The 23295-nt window shown below is 33.4% G+C and overlaps 2 protein-coding genes across 2 annotated transcripts; both read right to left on the bottom strand.

Moving 5' to 3' along the window:
* Positions 1–14406: 14406 nt before the first annotated feature.
* LOC110720016 lies at positions 14407–16377 on the bottom strand. Its single transcript, XM_021899049.1, has one exon. The coding sequence runs from the start codon at positions 16375–16377 to the stop codon at positions 14407–14409; it is 1971 nt and encodes a 656-aa protein (XP_021754741.1).
* A 248-nt stretch (positions 16378–16625) lies between these two features.
* Positions 16626–21318, bottom strand: LOC110709442. The gene is made up of 7 exons (XM_021887692.1): positions 20811–21318; positions 20652–20695; positions 19269–19404; positions 18825–19007; positions 18382–18519; positions 18185–18307; positions 16626–18095 (listed from the first exon to the last, which is right to left on the bottom strand). The coding sequence occupies exons 3-7, from the start codon at positions 19396–19398 to the stop codon at positions 16702–16704; spliced, it is 1968 nt and encodes a 655-aa protein (XP_021743384.1). The 5' UTR covers positions 19399–19404; positions 20652–20695; positions 20811–21318; the 3' UTR covers positions 16626–16701.
* Between the last annotated feature and the right edge of the window lie 1977 nt (positions 21319–23295).

Consider the following 23295-nt stretch of genomic DNA (forward strand, 5'->3'; position numbering starts at 1 on the left):
CCCTCGGTGTTGAAAACACCTTAAGTGCACTAAGGCACCAACATACAATTTATTCCTCGTGTACATAGACACTTATATAGCACTTTCCTCATGCTTATAGCATCAGTAAAATTTATATGAACCATAATAAAATTCCTTTTCAATATTCCAAACAAAATTAAACATTTAGTTTATTTAAACATGCTCTCTAACATGCCATAAATAAATATGTGCTTCATTAATAATATTCAAAACTATTATTTTCCATTCAATAATCCATCACAAATAAATCATGCTTCATAATCCAATCATCAATAACATCCACATCATGATTTTCAATCCAAACCTAGCATGATAGTACTTGTAATCAATCAAACAATTTTAGTATGCTACTTTATTAACATAATTATGCTAAGTATGCGAACGTACCTTGTTTACAATCTTAGAATCGCCACGACTAATAAAAATCACTCACTTCGAAGTCTCCTGCAACTTAAAATTATAGAAGGGTATTAAAATCCACTTTACACAAATTTCCAGCAATATATACTATTATAAAACCCCTCATAATTTAATTAAAACATGCTAAAATTCTATTTAAAACATCATAGTTTAATCCCAATTAACGGGTAATTAAAATTCCTTCAAGAAACTTGATTTTAAGTGCTCTACTAAAACTTTCAGCGCCATATTTTAATTAAAACTTGTTGTAATTAAGCCTTAAAACACTTTAATCAAAGATCTAAAGCATTATACATCATAACCTTTCAATAATTTACAAATCAAGAACCTAGGTATAAAAAATTGGGGCTTTTTAATTAAAAACATAATCTGAAAATTAATTAACATAATACCTATTATCATACATCAAAATAAAATCCCAAAATTCATAATTAACAACTAGATTTAGGAGTAAATTAGTTTTAAGCAATAATGATTCAATTTTTTTTTACATTCGAAAAAGGGGAGGGGAGTGCAGCGGTAACCACCACGCCGGTTGTCAGCGCCGGTGGCTGCATGCTGCTGCTGGCAGCGGCGGCCACCTGCTTCCGGTGGTCCGCAATGGTGGGGGAAAAAGAGCAGCCGAAAAAAAAAGAAAGGGGAAGGGGAAAAGGAGAAAGAAAAATAAGGAGAAAGGAGAGAGATTTTACCTTGGGTTTTCTCCACTCTAGGCAAAGTTTGATTTGCCTCATATGTGGGATATTTATACCCCTTCTCTACAAACCCTTTTTCCTTAACTTTCCTCTTTTAATTTTCCTAATCCCATCCCTAATAAAACTCTACTAAATTAAAACTTTCCTTAAATTAAACCCCAACTTAATTAAATTAATTAATTAAATAAACTTTCCTTTTATAAATATTTCCAAACTTATTTAAAATAAAGAATTAAAATACTTTAAATAAAGCAATTTAATTGCATTAAATAAATCCTCAAAATATATAAAAACTTAAATACAAAAAATTAGAACATATTGTGCTTAATTTCTAACCCATAAATTATTGACTTGAATCGAACGCGACTCAAACCCGAGAATTACCCTAACCCGTTTAACCTATAAAAACCAGAATTAAACCCGACTTATTTTTTACCTAACCTGAATGTAACCCGGCCTATTATCAACCCGACCAAAACCCGACCCAAATCCAATAAGATGTTTGAACCAACGTGACCCGACTCTATCATGACCCAACCTGAACCCAACCCGCATAGGTTATGACATTAATCCAAATTGACCCGACCCGAGTTGATCCGACCAACTTTTACGCGACTCAAACCCGACCCATTTACCCGAATTGACAGCTCTAATTGGAAACTCTTGATATATGAAATGTTATATGGTGCCAAAGGAGTTAAAAGAAAGTTAGATTTGATTTTGAAGCTTTCCGAGATGGAAGGAGCACAAGGATAGTCACTATCATTTGTCGGCGTCGGCAAAGGGTTTTGATAGTGTATCCATGGATATGATAATTTTGTAGCAGCGGAAGCAAGAAAAAAATTAATTAATAGCCCATGATATATACCATGATAGAGTTATGAGAAAGAGAATATGAGAAAGCTTTACATTGATTAGTACAACTGTACAAGAGAATATATATATATATATATATATATATAAGTAAGCATAAAGTTAAACTTGGTACATTTGTCTAGATACATTAGCTAAGAGTTGGGGAAATCTTTGACCATCAATCTAAAGAGTAAATCAAAAGATTACACAATTAGGACAATAATTAATAATAATTTGAATATCCTTTCCAACTTATAAAAGATTTAGGGCTACATATAACATTTTCATTATATTTGTTACCTCTATTTTAAACTATCAAATTATATATCGATCAAGTGCATGTGTGTTAGCTGTGTTAGCTATGACGCAAGTAATTTTTTTAAACATTGTACATTTTTTTTAATGGGGGCTATTTTCTAGATTTTGTTTGAAATTTTTACATATTCTATCCAAAGGAAATCTATTACTCTTATAATAAAATATATGAGGTATAATACTGTTTGATATATTAGATTTTTAATTTCACACTATCATCTTTATACAACTTTGTAAGATACACAATTCATTTGAAGACATTTTCAAATGTTACGTTGCTTTGAAAATATATATGCAACGCATGTTAAACATGACTAATATATAATCGGATGGAGTTCAGTAGTGGACTAGTAGACCAGTATGAAATAAATAACAACTATATTTAGTAAGGTTAGAGTTTTGTAACCAAAAAAAACAATAACTTTGACTCGTGATGACCACCATTTGAAGGGATAATTTAAACACCTATGTTGAAAACTACGAGTAAAATAATCCATGTCCAAATATATATTTTAGAAGGAAAAAATCGTGTTCCTTTTGATCAAAGATTTTCTGACAAGGCAATATTAAAACCTAGTACGTCATAATATATTACGAGATGATTCTAGCCAAAAATTGGTGACAGCACTCTTGACCTTTTGGAGTAACAAAAGAGTCAAGCAAATAAAAATAAGTTGGCTTCATCTTATATATATCCCACAATGACAATATACGTATGTATGTAATTCATTTGGAGAATTTTTTTTGTGTATGTGAGAGTTTCGGCCCTTTGGTCTCCATTTCTATACAAACCAACATAAAGGGGAAGAGTGAGTCGTTCATATTGGACACGAGTACACGGCCACATTGGATGGAGAGAGGGCTCTTTATTATGTCATCAACTGTGTGATGAAACTACTAAGCTATGTTAGGGGAGCGTATATAATAAGGACATCATGTGAAGGTGTTGTGGCAAGATTTCATTTTAAATACAGGAATAAAAACAAAAGACGCAAGAAGTCAAAGGAAAATTATCAAAAGAACGGATAAAAAACAAGAAAGTTAAAAATGGTACTCCGTATCAAATTTGTAACCCCGAAAATTTGAATCCAAAATATGGACAAATAAACTTAAATTTTAGGTTTAAGGGTGATCGATCTAATTAAGTACAACATGAATTAGTTAATTAATGAAATAAATTACTTTTTTTATGTTATTGTTTAGAGAGCCATAAAGGCAGGAGATGAGAATCAATTTCGTTATCTTTTGGAATCATATCAATCACATGATATTATGAAATCAAGAGAGAAACTTTAATAATTTGAGGCCTTGAGCTATCCCTCACTTTCAACGAAATAAATTACTAACTGTTAACCGAATTTAGTTTTATAATGTGACAGCATTTTACACTGTGAGATACTATCAAACCAGCTATTAGCCGACCTGGATTTACAATCACATGTAAACCATGAAATGAAGGAACATTAAACATCTGGATTGAAAAACATGAATAAATTTTGTGGTGTTCAAATAAAATTCTTTGGACGTGGCATAATAAGAATAAAAAGAAATCATGTTACCTTGGATTTAGGATTTTCTCATAATAATGAAGATGACATTACATAACCTTTGTATGTCATGAATATTCTAATCCAACCCAACTTCAACATATATCTAAACGGTCTCGACCTTTTGGAGCAACAATAGAGTCAATTAACTTATTTATTTATATATTTATTTTAAAATAATGTACTACCTCCGTTAACTTTTAGTTGTAACTTTGGGGTATTATTTATGAGATATAAAATATTCTAAAGTTGCAACTAAAAGTTAACGGAGATAGTATTTAACATTAGTTATTATATACTCCCTTCTTCCCTTATTGATAATCTTTTTTGGCTAAATTTTATTCTCAAAATGTTCACCCCATTTTGGTATTTTTATAACAACCATTAATATTATTTTTTTAAAACCAAAATCTCATCCAATTTGCAACAATATTTGTGCAAATTTACTTTTTCCATGTAAATTTAGATTTTCCATTTATTTTTATTACTCTCTCTCTACGTTTTTGTATATTTAATGTAAATTTATCTTTTTAATATACTACTCTAATACTACTTCTTATTTATACTTATTAATTTTCATGAAAATTGTCTATACGGGAAAGTAAAAGTTGTTTTTAAAAATAAAGTACTTTACATTAGCTATTATGGAGTATATATATAAGTTGTTTTAATATATTTTTCATGGGGAAAGAAATAAAATGGAAGATAGCTTAGAATAAATCACATTTTAAAATTAAATTGCTACAACTCCAAGGCATTTGGAGGATTATTTTCGATATATATCCATGTACATTTTAAGAAGATTTTTGGGATTTGAAATCTGAGTATTTGCCCTTTGGTAGAACCATCAAGCTGCATGCTGGCTCGAGGGGTTTGCCCCTCATATGCTACACTCTTAATTACGTTGAATTGAGTCTACTTTGCACATATATTTGTTTGGTATAGTAAGGATTAAAATGTAATTTTATACATGTATAATACTTTTGAAAATAATGTCATGTTTACGTAGAAACATATACGTAGAATATCCTTTAGTCAAAAAAAAAAAAAAGTAGAATATCAGTTTTTTTTTATTATTATTTTTTTTTTTGAAAACATTTATATTCTTAATTTATATCGCTTGCATAATTCATTCATTGATACATGCATGCATGTTATCAAATTTATTTGGCTTTTCACAATAATAAAGTACGGAGTAGTTAAGAACAAATTAAAATGATTTAGGATATTGGACTTCTGTAAAGTTAATTTCAGTATTTTTAATTCAGGTTGTTTAAGTTCAGTTCAATTTAGGTTGTTTAAATTAAGTTCAGGTCTTTTACTCTTTTAAATAGTTTGTTGTTGTTGTTGTAGTAGTAGTAGTAATTAATTAATTAATTAATTAATAATTATTAATAATTATTATCATTATTAGTTACTAAAAATAATTATAATAATTGTTAATATTAGTAATTTATATTACATTAATTATTAGTGTTATTTTTAACTAATATTATTAATGTAAGTTCATAATATTTTAGAAATATTACTTAGTTCATTACTTAATAATACTACACAACTGTTTCAAAAAAAATAATAATAATAATACTACACAACGGAAGGAGTATTATAAATAACTAGCTTTTGGGCCCATTCTACGCATGGGATGTGTATAAGTTATTATTTATGGATTTATGCTACAAAAATTATTTACGAAAATAGCTTTTACAATCTATAACATTAGTATGCATGGTAGTTATATAAAATCAAATAACTTAAGACCAAATGCTTACATAGTTATACTCTTTCCATTTATTGTCATTCAATATTTCTTGAGATTTAATTTATCTCCTTGCAATCATCATTTTCATCATAGCACAGATTTTGCACAATAATTTTAGAGATATTTTTTAGTCAATTTTATTAAGGGAATTTAAATGATGTATAGAATGCATGGTTAGATATTTACAGGAAATTAAATATGGGTAGATGATAAAGGGTCAATGAATTAAATAACATATTTAACTAATTGAATTTAAAAGATGGATAGAGAAGAAGAAAATATCAAGAAATTCAATATGTTGAATTTAAGGGGAAGTAACGAAATTATTAGAGCTATTGGTACATAAATAGGGGAAGATGAAAAAGCCTTACAATAAGTCAATAACTAATTACATATAATGAAGGCCAATAAAATAAAAGGATTATAAAATAAATATATAAAAGAAAATGACATGTGGTAAATTATTACTCCATAAGAAAATGTAGAAAGAATGGAATATATATGGTAAATAGGGTTTGCGTTTTTAAATATTAACTAGTCTTTAGGCCCGTACAATGTACGGGCTTGTTATTAGTTGTTTTTTTTTTGGAGTATGGATTTTATAATTATTATGAAAGTAATTCACTCTTGAGCATGAACATGTCAAACAATTTTTGACAAACCCCTTGAGAAAAGATGAGTGCATCATCTAATTTAGTCAAAATTTGTCCATGATTACATTTGTGAACACATTTGTAGGACAATTTTTTTTCAAATTTGTTGTACACCTAATGTTATTATTTAACAATTAAACGTTGTTGAATTTAAATTTATTTTTTTCATTTTAAATTAGGTAATCTAATTAGATTTAAATTAATTCTAGTGTAAGCTAATCTAACTGAAATTGGAAAAAAAATTGACACTTTGTATTACATCAAATTGTAGATCAAATTATTATTTAATATACGTCTGAAGTGACTATGGTTAGATAGGATAGATGAGAATGAGATGTCATTCTTTGTCGTGTAGCATTATCATCTGTGGTTTCTTTTTGCTATTTTTGCTGTTGACTCTCTTGTATTTCTGGGCTGCTGTCGTCTTTCCTGTGAATTAGTTATATTGATATGAGTAAGGGGCTTTTTTTAACCAAGAAACTTTTTGTTCATCATGGTTGTTTACCTTTTCGGTTTTTGTTTTTTGGGTGTTGAACTTGTTGTGGTGGTATCGGGCTTGACTTCTTCTTTTTTTCTTTTGTTGTTGTTCTTTCCATCGGCTTCAATGTGATTCACCTTTCGTTCCACATGATAAACTTTTATTGCTGTTAGTTCTTGTATGTATCCCTTTTTGTTGACTTTAACCTTAAGTGTGCATTCTTTCCCAATGCTTTGTCGAAGTTCGTTTAATACCTTTTCCATTCCGTTCTCCTGTTGATTCAAGTTAGGTGCCTATACATTTTTTTTTTTGGGTTTTTTGATGTGGTTGGTAGTGTTACCTGTTCATGAATCTTTAGCATTGTTGTGATTGGTTTTCCAATGATTTTTTCCGCATCTTTGTCAAATGTTCCTGCAGTAATTGATGCATCTTCGTCTGCAATTGTGATAATCAATCGGTACCTGTTTTTTGCAAAACTTGTGATTAATATGTTGTATTTACAGGCGTTTCCATGTTATTTATTTGTTATTGACCTGTGTATTGGAAATTCTGATGTAGCTTGGCATTTGTTACAGTATTGTTGGTCATCCAACTTTGACTTGCAATTAGCACACGAAATATAATTCCAGCCGCATTCTTCATCATGAATCTCTGTTATTTTTGCTACGCATGTGTATGTGTTTTTTCGTTTCCTGGTTTTGGCATGCTTGTTATATTAGTTAATCTTGTTGATTGTTGATTTTCTTTGTTTTTTTTAAGTAATGTGTTTCGTACCTGGTCTTCTTCTTCCATGTAAAGTTGCTGTAATTCTGTTATGGTCCTTCGGTTCTTGGTCATTGCCTCCTCTAAAGTCTCTGGCTGGGTGGCTTGTATATGTGTTATTTGTTGTTGTGGGACATCAACCAGGCTATGGAGTAAAGATAATTAAAGAGTGGTTAGATAATGTGGTTGTAGTGTATCATACTGTTGTATTGTTGTGTGTAGTTTGTTGTTACCCTTGTCTAAAGGTTTCCACCTCCTGGATATCTAAATTGATGTAGATCTTGGTGGCACTTGTGGAATTTAGTTGATAGTTCCCTGCAACAGTATATAGTAAATATTAGGTTCCCATAATATTTTTGTAAAAAAAGATTTGCACTTAATTATTTCTCACCTTGATACATGCTGACTCGAGTAGCTGTTATGATTAGTATTTTTGTATTGGCTACATTTTCCGCTATGTCGTCTGTGATCAGTTCTGCTTCGTTACCCCATAGGGTCACAGCCACCTTGTTGAACCTGCATCGTTTTTGAAATTTAGTTAGGTTGCAATTTTGGGTTTTTAATTTTCTTTTTTTCTTTTTTTCTTACTCTTCATCTTGAATGTGTATTGTTCTTCGTGTAGTTGATGAGTTGTCTTGAGTCTTTTCCACTTTGCTTTCAACCCCTATAAGCTGTCCAATGACCTCTGCATCCTTAAATTGGTTAGTATATTGTGGTTTTGTTTTTTTTTTTTTTTTTAATTTCGAAGATTGGTGTATTTGGTGGGCCTTTTTTACCTGTGAGTTTGTCTACCTTGTTGTTGCGGTCTGCTAGTTGGTTGAGGGGGTGTAAGTTGAATTTGTGTTTTGGAATGGAAGCTATTGTTTCGTCTTGTTGAATAACCGATGTGAATGATGTGAACCATATAATGTTGGGATGGTCTACTTGTCTTCGTGATATAGTATTCTTTCCGACAATGAAATGAGTCATTGTATGTATTTTCCCTTCTTGTAGTTTGTCCTCAAAATGCCTTATTAGTGTTTTTTTAACCACCGCTTGGATTTGAGTTCCCTGTACATTTGCAACCCCAGTTAATATCAGTAGATTGTAGGTGATAGTATTTTGAATTAGCACTGTTGTTCACTAAATTTATAGTTTGGGTGTATTTGTAATACTATACCTTTTCATCGAGCAAAACCATGTCTATTGCGTCGGCTGTATTATGTGTTGCATTATACCGGACCTCCCACATTCGGGTTATCCGTGCAGTTATTTTCCAATCTCCTCTGAGTGCTGGATCCAAATCTGCAATATAGGTTTTCTCCTCTTCCATTTCCTGTATTTCAGTAAGGGTGTAGTGTGGTCAGTTGACATATTCATAAATTAAGAGTGTAGCTAATTATATCAGAATTTTTGTGTATAATTTCGTGTATATATATATTTATTTATGTTAATGGATTTTTGTGATACCTTGGTTTTTTGGGCGTTTGTTGCTTCTTCCATATGTGATTTCTTCTTGGCTTCTTTTGAATTATTTTTTTCCTTTTGTTTTTGTTGAATATTTTGATTGTGGTGGTATTGGGTTGTTGTTGTTTAGGTTCTAAATTGTTTTCTCGTTATTTATAATGTTTTTTTTTGTTTAAAGTTGGATTATTTGTGTAATTTAATTTTATTTAGTGAGGTTTTTATTGTGAATTTATTGGTAACGGGTTTTAATTTCCTTTGCTAATTAATTGTCAGTTATGGACTTAGAATTATGGCTATTTATGTGTGGTTTTGCTGGCATTGCATCTCATTAATTATATATTATATTTAGTGGTATGTTAATGTGTATTAATTTATTCATTGTAAGGCCTTTTGAGCTACTTTTGGGTCAATTTTGGGTTAATTTAATATTGAATCTTAGTTTTTTTTTTAACTTTATGTGTATATTTAATGTTTCGGTTTTTTTTTTTCTTACTATATGGTTTTTTTTTAATGTTATTAAATTGTGATTGTAATTATAAAGTTTAAACTTCTCCTTTTTCAAGGAATTTGAATCTATATTTTTAGTTTTGGTTTTTAGTTGTACAGGCGTTTTTTTTTTTAATAAAATTTGTGTTTGTACCTCTGGAGTGTTGTTGGTTATTGCATCTGGGTATTGTAATTTAATTTCCATGTATCTATGTAGTTGTTAAGAATTTGAATGGGCGTACAGAGGAATCTATTGCTGATTTTATTGAGATCTAGATATTATATTGATTTGTATGTGATACATGGGAAGCTATTGAAATTGTCACTTCTTTTAACAATTCATCTATTATTTTTTGCATAATAAATAGTTACAATATATATTGTTTATCTATAAGTTGTCGAAAATTTCAGAGTATACGACATTCTTTGTGATTGAGGAATCTTCCGTAGTGTCTCCATTGGATCCTATACAAATTCGTAAGCCTGATCGACATGTGACTCTAGATACGGCAACGTACAGTTGGCCATGGCTGAACACAGGTTCCGGTAAATATACACCGACTCGATCAAATGTTTGGCCTTGAATTTTGTTTATTGTCATTGCGAAGCATACCTTCACCGGGAATTGTCTGCGCTTCATAGTGAACGGCAATGTGTGGTCTGACGGTGACATTTCTACTCGAGGAATGGGCACTTTTTTTCCAACATTTGATCCTGTCACTACTTGTGCTTCAATCACAGTTGGATGCAACCGTGTTATAATGAGCCTGGTGCCATTGCACAATCCCTCCACTTGGCTAATGTTTCTGAGTAAGATTATTGGGCAGCCTACCTTTAGTCGTATTTCGTGATTTTGGATGCCTGGAAATTGCAGTGTGTTTAGAAATTCTATGGGGTATAAGTCTTCATCTACTGCTGATGTATTTGTGAGGGGGCTAACTCTGTCAACACTTTTATATACTCCTCCTTCTGCATTAATCATCGAGAGTATGTAGTTATTGATATCATCTACACATTCGTTTTTAGGTGCTAGGATTGCCCTTTCAGCAAGATATGCTACATCTGTACATCTGTTTTGAATGTCGGGGTATATTTCATTCACAAGGGCTGCTTTTGTGTCTTCATGGTGTTGTAGCAACAAATCACTTGGTATTTGTATCCAAGTGGCTTCATCTTCCCCGTGTTTTCTTGTGGTTGGTAATTTTCCGTCACCCACATCTAGAACTCAGTTGCTAAAATCTTGCATTTGTTGTAGTCCTACAACGGATGTGCTTCCCCTCAATCTCATGTTTGTTGTAAGCTTTAACACAGTGCAATAAGGTCATATTGTCGCTGATCTACTAATAGATGCATCAACTATATCTCCCCTGTAGGGGTGGGACTTCGGTCTGGCAGTTCGGTTTGACCTCAGTTTGAAACGGTTTCGGTTTGAAACGGTTCGGGTTAAAACGGTTTCATTTAGACGGCGGGTCGGTTCAGTTCGGTTTTGATTAGTCACAGGTCGGTTCGGTTTCGGTTTATTTTTGTACGATTTAAATTCGGTTCGGGTCATAAACGGTTCGGTTTATAAACAGTTCGGGTCATAATCAGATCGGTTAGAAACGGGTCGCTTCAGGGGCGGATTTACCCGGGTCAATGCCCGTTCGGTTTTTAAACGGTTCGGGTCATGATCTGACCGGTTTGAAACGGATCGGTTCAGGGGCGGTTTTACCGGGTCAACGTCGGTCCGGGTTCATATCGGTTCGGGTCATGAACGGATTATTTTGAAATGGGTCGGTTCAGGGGCGGGTTTACCCGGGTTAATGCTAGTTCGATTCATATCGGTTCGGTTTATACTCGGTTTGGTGCTAAAATCGTTCGGGTTAGTTTGGTAATCGGTTAAATTGGATCGGGTTGAAATCGAGTTCTAAAAAGTGGTTTTGACCAGTTAGCGCGTTTTGTTTTATATCAAGTTGGGACTAGTATTTCCATTTCATTAGCGGGTCGGCATAGGTTGGTGAAAAAAATAATGGATCGAGTAGAAATTGGGTTTTAAGAGATTTTTTACCGGTTAGCTATTTTCGTTTTATATAAAGTTGGGACTTCGTCACTTTATTTTCAGACATCGGATTATATACAATTACACAAATCTTCATTTATTCAATTATTCTATATCATGTTAATATGTTATGTTTCAAGTTTGGTTATACTCTTGTTGTTGTTTATTCGATATTATCATATTAGTCTATTACAAATTTATAATGTATTAATGTATTATTGTTTCATTATTAAATATATATTATTAGGTTATCATCTTCTTGTTGGATTGTTTTAGATATCGTGTCATGACCATGTTTTGATGAGTTGTTACTTTGAATACGATAAATCGATTCAGATATCAGATTATATAGAATTACAGAAATTCTCATTCATTCTATATCATGTTAATGTGTTATGTTTCAAATTTGGTTATAGTCTTGTTGTTGTTTATTAAATATTAGTCTATTACAAATTTATAAGGTATTAATGTATTATTGTTTCATTATCAAATATTATCAGGCTATCAGCTTCTTGTTTTAATTGTTTTAAAGATCGCGTCATAACCATGATTTGATGAATTGGTACTTTGAATACAATAAATCGATAATTGATATTGTAATAAACTAATAATTTAATGTTACGGAACTATATTTGGATGTTTAATTAAAATCACGATTATTCAATTTCCCATTAGTCTAATAAAATAATAATTGACAATTGTTTGTAACTATTCCATAATTTTGGTGTTAAAATTATATTGCTGAATTACTTTGTTGTCTTACCCTCTCTAATCACCTTTTAAGATTACGTGCCTACAAGGCTGCAACATATATATGTTGCAACTTGCAAGTTAAAGAAAACAGGTGGGGAAGTAGAATCAATTAGATCGATCATCAACTGTTTTAAGTTTTAATAATCAGATACATTTATCGATTATCTATACATACCAATGATAGTATGATACCAATCGTACCATACATTATTATTTATTACATATACTGATATACATATAACTAATATACATTAAATATGTCATATTGAATCAATTCCAATTTCCAAACATTTGTGTTTCTTACAATTTATAAGTTACATAAAGTTAAGAGTACAGTAGTGTTTTTATTAGTACGTAGCTATGAATAAAAAAAAACATACTATCCAAATCCATTATCCCATGATCCGTGTCACCGTCTTATATTAAATACCAGCCATTGATTTGCATGTCATCTAACGGCCTATCATCGCACACATTCCAATTCACGATCCGTGTGTTTTCTTTTCCACCAATCAGATCACTCTTACCATCGTCTCTTTAGTACTCTTTTTGATTTCTCTCTCGTTTTCTTAATCCTCTTCTGTAATATTATCAATTTTTTGAAGCCATGGCTGTTAATATGCTCACTGCTCTCTCGTTTTCTCTCTCATCTCCTCTTCCTTCTTCCTTTCTTCTTCTTCCTTCTTCTCCCTTCTTCCGTCTATGTTCTCCTTTCTTCCATCTCGTTTCTCCGTCTCCGTCCACCGGCACCACGCACGACGGTTTTTATGGTCAAATTCGACCACGAAACTCTAGATCTAGTTGTTTCATGATCGAATTTTGCCTTTTAAAACCAAATTCGAGGCCAAATTCAGGATTAATATATAAGGTGTTTTCGTTCTTCCTTTTTTTATTTTCTGTTTTTCTTTTTAATTTTTTTCAAGTTGTGGGCAACGGAGGGGGCCGAGTTAGGGTGGGTGCGGCGGCGGTTAGACTGGGTTCGGGTGGGTGGGGAGGGAGGATTTTTCGAGGGAGGGAGGGAGTTTTATGGTGGGTGAGCAATTAGAGTGAGTTGGGGGGTTTCGAGGATGTTGGGTTTCGTGGGGGTGGGTGGGGTGGGGTTACGGTGGGTTTGGGTTTTTTTTTCGATTTTTTTGTATGGGGTGGGGTGGGGTGTGTTACGGTGACGGTGGTGGGTCTGGTTGGGGTTGGGTCTGGTTTTTTTTTTTTTTTTTTTTTTTTTTTTTTTTTTTTTTTTTTTTTTTTTACAGTGACGGTGGTGGGTGGGGTGGGGTGGGGTGGGGTACGTTACGGTGATGGTGGTAGGTGGGGTGGGGTATGGGTCTGGGTTTTAATTATTTACGGTGACGGTGGTGGATGGGGTGGGGTAAGGTTTGGGTCTGGGTTTTTTTATTTACGGTGGGTGGTGGGGTGGGTTACGGTAATTATGGTGGGTGCGGGGGTGGTGTTAGGGTGGGTCTGGGTTGACGTTGGTGGGGTGGGGGTGGGTTACGGTAACGGTGGTGGGGTGGGGGTGGGTTACGGTAACGGTGGTGGGTGGGGGGTAGTGTTAGGGTGGGTCTGGGGTGACGGCGGGGGTGGTGTTAGGGTGGGTTACGGTGGTGGGTGGGTGGCCAAATTTTTTCATTTTTTATTTAATTTATAACTCCTAATTTAGTTATACAAGAATATAATTTTAATTTTATAATAGCAAAAAAAATTATAAATTTAAATCAATAATTATATGTAAAAAAAATTGTACTGTTAAATTACATTAAACATCAAATATATTTCGTGGAATTCTAACAAATTGTTAAAGGCTGTAAATAGTTCAATTTGAATGGAACGGGTTGTAAACAGTTCGGTTTAAATAGTTTGTAATCGGATCGGTTTAAACGGGTTGCGGTTTGAAAATAGTTCGGTTTAAGCGGTTTAATGGGTTATAACAGTTCGGTTTAAACGGTTAGCGGGTTGTAAATGTTTCGATTTAAACGGTTTTTTCCTACGGTTTAAACGGTTTCGGTTTATAAACGGTTCGGTTTAAACAGTTAGCGGGTTAACATTAATCGGTTCAAACGGTTTCGGTTTATAAACGGTTTGGTTTGTTATTGGTTTACGGTTCGTAACGGGTTAACATTAATTGGTTCGGTTCGGTTTCGGTTTGACATTATACGGTTCAGTTCGGTTTTCGGTTTAAAATTAGCGGGTTATAAACGGTTCGGTCCGTGATGATTCGGTTCGGTAACGGACGATTTCACGGTTCGGTTTGAAAAGTCCCACCCCTACTCCCCTGCCTTTTCGTGGGACCACAGGTAGTATCTGTCTAAAATCTCCTCCTAGTACGACTGTTTTGCCTCCGAAAGGTCTGTCACCAGAGTTTGCGTTTTCAGTTTGCATGATATCACGCAAAGTGCGATCTACTGCATCAAAAGCATGTCTATGAATCATGGGGGCTTCATCCCATATTATTAAGCTTGCCCTTTGCAGGAGATTTGCCAAGTCGGAACCCTGGGCTATCCTACAACACGAAATTTCATTCAAATTTATCGGGATGCTGAACCGTGAATGGGTTGTTCTTCCACACTGGAGTAGTAGAGCTGCAATCCCAGAGGAAGCAACTGCAATCACTATTTGTCCCTCTGATCGTAGTTTTGATATTAAGGTAGTCCATAAATATGTCTTCCCTGTACCTCCGCTTCCATATATAAAGTAGACTCCTCCTGTTTCTGAATTGACGGATTGAAGTATCTGTTGGTAAACATCATTTTGTTCTGGATTCAGACCTGCTTCCAAATGAGATGCCTGGTTTGCTAGTGTGCCCACATCATGCATTTGCTCTTCGAGTATAAGCCTGTTTGAGGATTGTTGTACCAAAGATATGTCTGGGTATGGCATGTTGGCATAATTCCTCAGGCTTCGATTATTTCTGTTGAGGCTCAATTCTATCTCATGTAGTGCGTAATTTTGCAACTGGTTTGTTGTCAGCACAATGTTTCTTGTACCCAATCTCTTTTGTTGTCGATATAGGATATCATCTGCTAGCATCTCCCAATTCTTCTCCCATAGTTCTGTTGGATTTGTGACCTCACAGAAAATCAATAATGTTACGAATAAGTCTCTTAATTGTGGTGCAGTTGCCCAGGTTGGTGCAGCTTGTAGTGCTTCGTGCCATTCATTGTCCCCTTCTAGAAGCCCTAAAGCATTGCATGCTTCCTTGAATGTGCTGAATTCGACGTCGTTGACAGTTCTTATTTCTGCAAAGCAAGTTGCTCCTTTAACAATATTTAAAAGAATACGCAAGTAATATTGCTCCCCGGATGCTGGGAGCACAAAGTATATTCTGCCAATTTTGAACCCTCGATCTCTCTCCTTCCATTTCTTTTCCTTCTTTAGCCATCCCCATTCAGTGGGGAATTCATGGAAGGTTAAGGTCCGTGCTTTTTTGTATTTTCGATTGGCTTCCATCCATCCGGTGAGAGGAGTTTTTGCTTGTCCCACTCTGTCAAGGACATCATCTAGCAGCTCATGATCTTCAAACATTACTATTTGTTCATCCTCAAGGTGACAGCTGAGGCGTTCGACGGGTGGTTGTTTATATTGTATTTCAAATCCAAACATTCTCCAGCACGCCTCTGCAGCTGAAACATATCTGCATTGCAAATATGTTTTTATTTCATCCCTCTGTGGTTGTTGTTGAATGCTTGACCCTTCACTTTGTTGTTGTATTGTTGCAGTTGCCATATTTGGGCCCTTATTCATGTATTTGAAGAGGTATTTGGTGCATGTGTATTTGTTGCACACCTCCACATTTATGTGTGCTTGGTACTTTACCAGCAAGTCAACATTGTATGGCACAATAAAAGTATTGTCAATTGTGATGCCATTCTTTGTTGTTGTCCTTCCATCATTTCTCCTCCGGTAAATTGGGTATCCGTCCTCGCCAATTGATGTTTCACTATTGAAATTTTTAGGGTAGTATTTTGAACACCGTCCTCCCTGCATACATGGACATTTTGGGTTCAAGGCCCCACATGGTCCATGTGTCATGTATTGAACTACTGCCTCAAATGCGATGTGGTCTTTTTCTGTATCTGGTAATTCTGCTGAAATCAATCTGTCAATATCTGTTTGAGTTTTCAGTTTGTCAGCTTCATGGAGGAATAACAACATATGAACATGTGGTAGTCCTCTCTTTTGGAACTCTATTGTATATATTACTGCGAAAACCAAAAGAAGGTGTGAGTGTATGTCAATATTTTAAGTTCTTTAATACATATGAAGAGGTAATTTTACATTAAAAATTGCAGTCTTTGTATACCAAATGCAAGTATTTTAATGAACCGCTTAGACTTGGCTTAAATTATATTGATTGATAGTTGGTGCACTATACTACTATAAACTTTAATTTGTATGCGTTTAATAAATTTATAAAACACAAAGAAGGATAGTTGATTGTCAGGTTAGTAAAGATTGAACAAATGCCCCATTTGAATGTTATTTTTTATTAACCTGCTTTTGTCCGCCAACAGAGATTTTTTTTGTAAGGTCATCAATTAACTCATCAAGCTTGATCTTAAGCAATCTAGCAATGATATCAGGTCGATCTTCAGGTTTCTGTCCTGGAATCAAAGATAAGAAATCTTTAACCTCTGGCCATTTTGGATTGCATGTCATTGTGATGAAGAGGTCTGGAGGGCCAGCCCATCTGCAAATTGCTAGGGCATCATGGTAATTTTGGACATTGAATCTGAGGCAACCAGAAAATGATTGTGGCAGCACAACACGCTGACCTATCGATGCTGGTTCGGTATCCCCTCGTGAAACTGCATCGGCTAATCCACGTAGGACATCCTTGCGAATTTTTTTTTGGTTTCCTCTTACCCATTCTAATCTACTTTCTTGCACGCATGTGAAGGCATCAACTTGTTGTTGTTGATTCAATCTTCCCAATTGGAATCTTGTTTTTGCCTCCCTTTCTCTCTGTTGGAAGCGAAATGCATAATATTCTCTCATTGTGACAGTTGTCCGCACCCTTCTCCCAGTTGCATCTACATCATTGTGTGGGATATCTGTTGTATATCCATCTTCTCCGTATGGAAATAGTAATGGATATTGCATTGCCATGAAACTCGGGTCAAGTTCTGATATCCTTTTCAAGCCAAAATGTTTGTCTTCAATTATGACATCGCGAGGTCCTTTTTCAGCATCACCTGTTCTAATTATTAATGCTGCAATTTCAGAGGCACTGGGCAGGTTATATTGCCTGCCATCTTTGGCCCTTGTTCCTATTAATCTGATCTTCACCGGTTGTAAATCAGTCTCAGCAAACCTTTCCCTTGCCATTCGAAACACCTTAGCTAGCTGGTTATGCTTGTCAAACATTTTTGATAATCCTGCAACAATTTCAGGGTCCAAATCTGGAGTGCTTTCGCCATTTCCAATGCTGTGGATCCTGCTTTCCACTTCATTTTCAGTGTCATAAATATATAACTGGCTGAATCTCGGTTGCTTGCCTTCGGGAGGAAGTAATGACCCAATCTTATGGTGGTTCTGGCCATTTAGCCTGAACACATATGGTGCATTTCCTCGGTTGATGGTGTTATCTACCTTTCCACCCATTGAAGTGAAAGCATTGATTGAGTTATACACCCTTCCTCTATCTTTGAATTGTTTTGATCTTGGGTCATTACAGTTCAAAAGCTCTTTTAGGAACTCAGGTGGGTCTTTTAATAGGGGTAGCTTCACCTTTCCCTTCTGACAACATATGCTGTATTTTGGAGATTTGCTGTTTCTATCTTTCCTTGCTCGTTCCTCAAACCAAACAATAGCTTCACAATCCGAGCATCTGCCTGTTGGGCCGCCAAAACTCCAAGGCTGGGTGTATTTTCCTTCAGAATTATGAAGGTGCATTAAATTATTTAGAAGTTGTAATTGTAATACACAATATGATTTTAGAAGCGACACTTAGTGTACTCACTTGTATGTTCACCATTTGTTGGGAGTGCCATTGGTATGTCAAATTGTTCATTGTCAATCTGTCGGGAACGTTTTTTCCCCTTACTTGGAATAGATGGTATACTTGTTGAACTGCATGGGTCATCTAATATACAATTCACAATTATTAGCAATTGTTCAACTTATAGGATATTAATTTTTAAGGTCTTAGAGCATTACCAACTACACTGTCTCTGGTCATGGTTCTTGTAGCAGAGTTTGAGATTGTTACAGGACGCCTTTTCCTTTGGGCAATAATATGCTTTCTTAATAGTCGTGCTTGTTTGCCGTTTTCTCTAGGATCTCGCATTGTGAAACCTGCATAAATTGGTTACCTATTCCATGTAAACTCTAGTTCTTTACTAATTAAATTCTGACTTTGTTAAACTAAAAGTTAAATTGTTAACCAGAAAGGCTTATATACAGTGTTTTAGGTCAAATTAAAGTTTTGCTACTGAAGTTTAAATGTGGGCAACATAAGCAAGTTCTACTTTAGGTTTATATATAGTGGGGATTTGGTTAATTAAAGCAATTACCTTTAGCCATACTTTCTTAATGATCTATAGCAATAAAAATGTGGTTGTTCAGCTCTTACTCTTCTCAAACTTGGTGTTGGCACTTACCACTCAAATTAGATCTAGTAGTGGCTCTTCTAACATGCTCTGAGGATGGTCTGCTTATTCTTGTAGCACCATCCGAGGACTGTGTTATGGTTGATGCCACTTGTTTTTTCCTTTCTGCAAGTATATGTGTTCTTAATAGCCGAGCGTGTCTAGCAGAATATCTAGGATCCATTGATCTGAAGTCTGCATAAATTGTTAGCAGATTTCATGTTAATCTAAAGTCTGCATAAATGGCTGACAGATTTCAGGTTACCTTAGATCATGGATGCAGTCAATAAATTATTCTTATGTTATATTGAAAGCCTTGTGCAGAATACATAGGAATAATTTATACTATTAACAATATATAAATATGTTATAAGAAGCTAAAAATGAAAATGAATACATATTTATAGAACACAACTTCCTGTTTATAAAAGTGATAATATTGTAGTTTAGAGATACCAATTTTATTGAGTCCAATCGTGTGTCTTCTAGCATGGTCCAAGGATGCTTTCCTATTTCTCCTTTGGGTAAGTATATGCTTTCTTAACAATCGAGCTTGCCTCGCAGCGTCTCCAGTACAAAGATACATTGTTAACTGTGTACAATTTAATCACCAAAATTAGTCCGTGCAATTCATTTGACATGAAGATATAAAGGGGCACATTGTGAGTACCCAGTTAATGGTCAGAAAAGCTATGTTAATAGAATATATATATATATATATATATATATATATATATATATATATATATATATATATATATATATATATATATATATATATATATTAAATTTTACTATAACAACTTTAAACATGTACATGACAAACATGAGTCACAAACTTGGTAGATAATTTATTAATTGACAGATGAGCATTTTTTTTTAGTACATGTCTACTTGTGTTTATGCTTTACATTTTGTAGATATTGTTTGATTATCCTATTCTCGTCACAAACTTCAAAGTAGCTTCGCTTAAGATCACTAAAATTTAGATCGGCTGTGGCTAATTTGATGTCAGCTAAACGCCTTTTCCTCCGTTGCTTCATGCAAACTTCATAGTTTAGGTCAAGTACGTCAAAATTATGAGTTTTTTGTAAAGCTTTGACTACTTGTTTAGCCGCGTCTTCTCTGGCTAGTGCTGTAGTCTTGTTTAGTTTACTACACACTTTGATTGGTACATCTTCTTGCATTCTCAGTTTCACAAAGACCTTGTACTTGTCTTTCTTGTCTTTGTAGTATTGTCTATATAGGGGTGTAGCTAAACCATACCATTGAACGATATTTGCCAGCAAAGTTGTGAAGCTAATGGTGAAGTGTTTCCTGCCATATTTCATTTTCTTTTGCAAAACCCAATATAATTCAATTGAAGATGTAAAAGGTTAACAATTATGCTAATGCATATAGTGTAATATTCAAAAAATTAATAAATAAAAAATATCATTTCCATGATTATGCATCACACACCAACAATTAATGAGTAGGGTACAATGTTGCTAAATTGAAGAACATCAATATATAAATACCCAGGTTTACCAGCAATATATATAGTGTAATATTGCTAAATTGGTGAACAACAATATATAAATTGAGTAGGCTTTGTGAAATCTGAACTTGTTTACCAGGTTTACCCTTAACATCAAGCAATCTGCTAATAATGCTATCAAGAACAGCAGAGTCCATAAAATTGAGAACAATAATGCTATCAAGAACCAGAGTTTGGGCAAAACAGGTAAAGTTGAGAACAATCCCAAACAAAACTGATTTAAAATTCACACACAACTTCAATTCCCAAAAATGTTAAAGCTTATACCAAATATTAGAATAATTACCAAAGAGCTTTACCTCAAGCTACCACCTTCCATTTGCATCAAGCTCTCTACAAAAGCCTACAACAATTTCCCAATTTTGTTAATTGGGGTTTCAATATTAATTCTACGATAATAAGAAAAAATAATAAAAATTATTTTTTTAAAAAAAAAGCACAAGATAATAATCACTCACCAAATGTGAATGTCAATCTACATTTGAACTTAATGATGGAGGTACTATGTTATATAGAGTGAATATTGCATCAAGAGATGAGTGAATAAATACCCAAAAATTATTATCATTATTATAATTATGGGCGAAATTTGTAACCGAAAACATGTTTTAAGAAATTTAATTTGTGGGAATTGAGGAGGGGAGATGAAGAGGAAGAGTTGTGGGCTTAATTTGCTGATGAACATTGATGAGCAGCTAGGGGATTATGAAGAGGAAGAGTTGTGGGTTGGCAAATAATCCATATTATAAATTATAAATTGATGTGTAGTAAAATGGTAATAAAGGTAGAAGATGATTATGTGTCTCATACCAAAAAAATAAAAAATAAAAAGGAAAATGATTATGTCCTCTAAATTGAACAGGTGGAAGGTCAAAGCTTTAGTGTTTGTAATATCGAAAGTTAAAGCTTTAATGCGGCAAGATGATTAATCGTAATATTGCTTGCATATGAATATATGATATCGATTAGATCTTACAATTTCCTTCTCAAAAAAAAAAAAAAAAGAACAAAAAAAAAACCCTACAATTTCTTGTTAAAATTATCCAATCAATATTTTTTTTTAATATTATGTAATATTATTATAAGTTTTAATTAATATTAATAATCTGTCAAAAAATATTAATATTAATATTATTATTTATTATTATTATTATTATTGGTTTTTAAAAAAATCGTAATATTATTATTATTTATTTTGAATATTTAATTTAATTCTTAACTACAAATTCTTTTTAATACTATGATGAATAGATAAATGAATATATGAATTGAAAAGAGAATATTGAACATGTGGCACATTTGATTAGAATAGTGTACACTTGGCATATTGGATTGCAATAGTGTACACTTGGCATGTTGGATTTGGCATATTGGATGGCAATAGTGTACACTTGGCATATTGGATTGGAGAAGTGAACATAGGATGAGGACATGTGTGTATCATGATTAGAGTTTTTAAATACTAAGTATAGATTATAGATAATTAATAGTTCATTTATGATCTTTTTAGTTCATTTAATTTGAGTTCGGCTGTTTTGGTTCAATTCATTAAAACTGTAAGTTTAGTACTACTAGAAAGCGCCATAATTATGGACTTTTAAAATTAAATGTTACTTTGTAGTATTAAAGTAATATAATCTATATCTATACTTAGGGCCTCTTCTCTTACGTTGAAATTCAGTTCATTTCAGTTCAGTTTAGTTCAGTTCAGTTCAGTTGAGCTCATTTCAGTCAGTTTAGTTCAATTCAGTTCAGTTCGGCTCAATTCAGTTCAGTTCAGCACCTGATTTCCTTCTCTTATAAAATATTCAGTTCAGTTCAGTTCAGTTCATCTCAGTTCAGTTCAGTTCAGTTTAGTTCAGCTCAATTAAGTCCAGTTCAGTTCATTTCAGCTGAGTTCAGTCAATGAGAACAGGCCCTTAGTATTAAAAAAAAAAAACAAAAAACTAGCTTTAATTCAATACATGTATGAATGTTATTGAATCACTTTCCTCCAAATAAATATCTTCTACAATTACATTCATTTTTCACCTTTCTTATCCTCTATAAATTATTCATTTTTCAATTAAAATATATTATAAAATAAAAATTTATACTATACACCTTGTAGGCGTGTTTGAAGTGTGCCTACTTTAAAACATGTGGTGAATATGCTTGGCACTTATAGGAAGTGAGAATTATATTGACATAATACGATTAGGGACAAGGAAAGTAGGGAGCCGCCAACAAGTTTTTTAAGGAACTTGTAAACCGTTCAAGGATCATTTAAGACAACCACGACTAAGGGACAACGAAAGACAACAAAGATTGACCCGTGAAGGTTACACCCCATTCATAATCCATGAGATTACTAACTCCATATGGTTCGGGACCACGAAAGGAGGATCGGGGATGATTGTACGAAGTGAGTCAGGAGTCACATTCGCCCGTATTGGCCTCTACTCGATTCTTATAGTGAAAAATGATTCCTGCGATCTCAAAGGCATGCAAACAAAATATTCAATTCGCTCCAAACTATTATTATGTTAAATTGGTTGAATATTAATGCAGCACATAATTTTAATATATTAGTGATCACTTTATTATAAAACAAAATTAAAAAGGAACCTAAACCGGTCATCCAAATTATCTTATTAGGCGTGATTTTCAATTACATATTCCCTTCAAATATGCAATATGGTGATCATAATAATTATAGAATAAACATTAATATTGGAAGCAATTTAACAATAATAGCGTTAGTCAAATCAAATAATAAAATAACCTAATCATGATACAAGCAATATAAAAATAAAATAAGAGTAATTAAATTAATTAATTAGTCACATTCCGCGAGTTCCTTTAAATTGCTACATCAGGAATAAATTATTAGTAACTTCAATAAAAAAATATAAATTAAATGAAAATTAAATTAAATAAATGTTGATTTGATTTGGTCCAAAC

The sequence above is a fragment of the Chenopodium quinoa genome, unplaced genomic scaffold (genome assembly GCF_001683475.1).
Source record: "Chenopodium quinoa cultivar QQ74 unplaced genomic scaffold, ASM168347v1, whole genome shotgun sequence".
In the NCBI taxonomy this organism is placed as follows: domain Eukaryota; kingdom Viridiplantae; phylum Streptophyta; class Magnoliopsida; order Caryophyllales; family Amaranthaceae; genus Chenopodium; species Chenopodium quinoa.

What these genes read in the sequence shown, in the direction of transcription:
- LOC110720016 (XM_021899049.1), bottom strand. Translation starts at nt 16,377, where the DNA reads ATGTTGTTATTCCTCCATGAAGCTGACAAACTGAAAACTCAAACAGAT.
- LOC110709442 (XM_021887692.1), bottom strand. Translation starts at nt 19,398, where the DNA reads ATGTATCTTTGTACTGGAGACGCTGCGAGGCAAGCTCGATTGTTAAGA. An exon ending in GATTGGACTCAATAAAATTG is followed by an intron (nt 19,008 to 19,268) that starts GTATCTCTAAAC and finishes CAATTTATGCAG; the next exon opens with ACTTCAGATCAATGGATCCT. An exon ending in GACCAGAGACAGTGTAGTTG is followed by an intron (nt 18,308 to 18,381) that starts GTAATGCTCTAA and finishes ATTGTATATTAG; the next exon opens with ATGACCCATGCAGTTCAACA.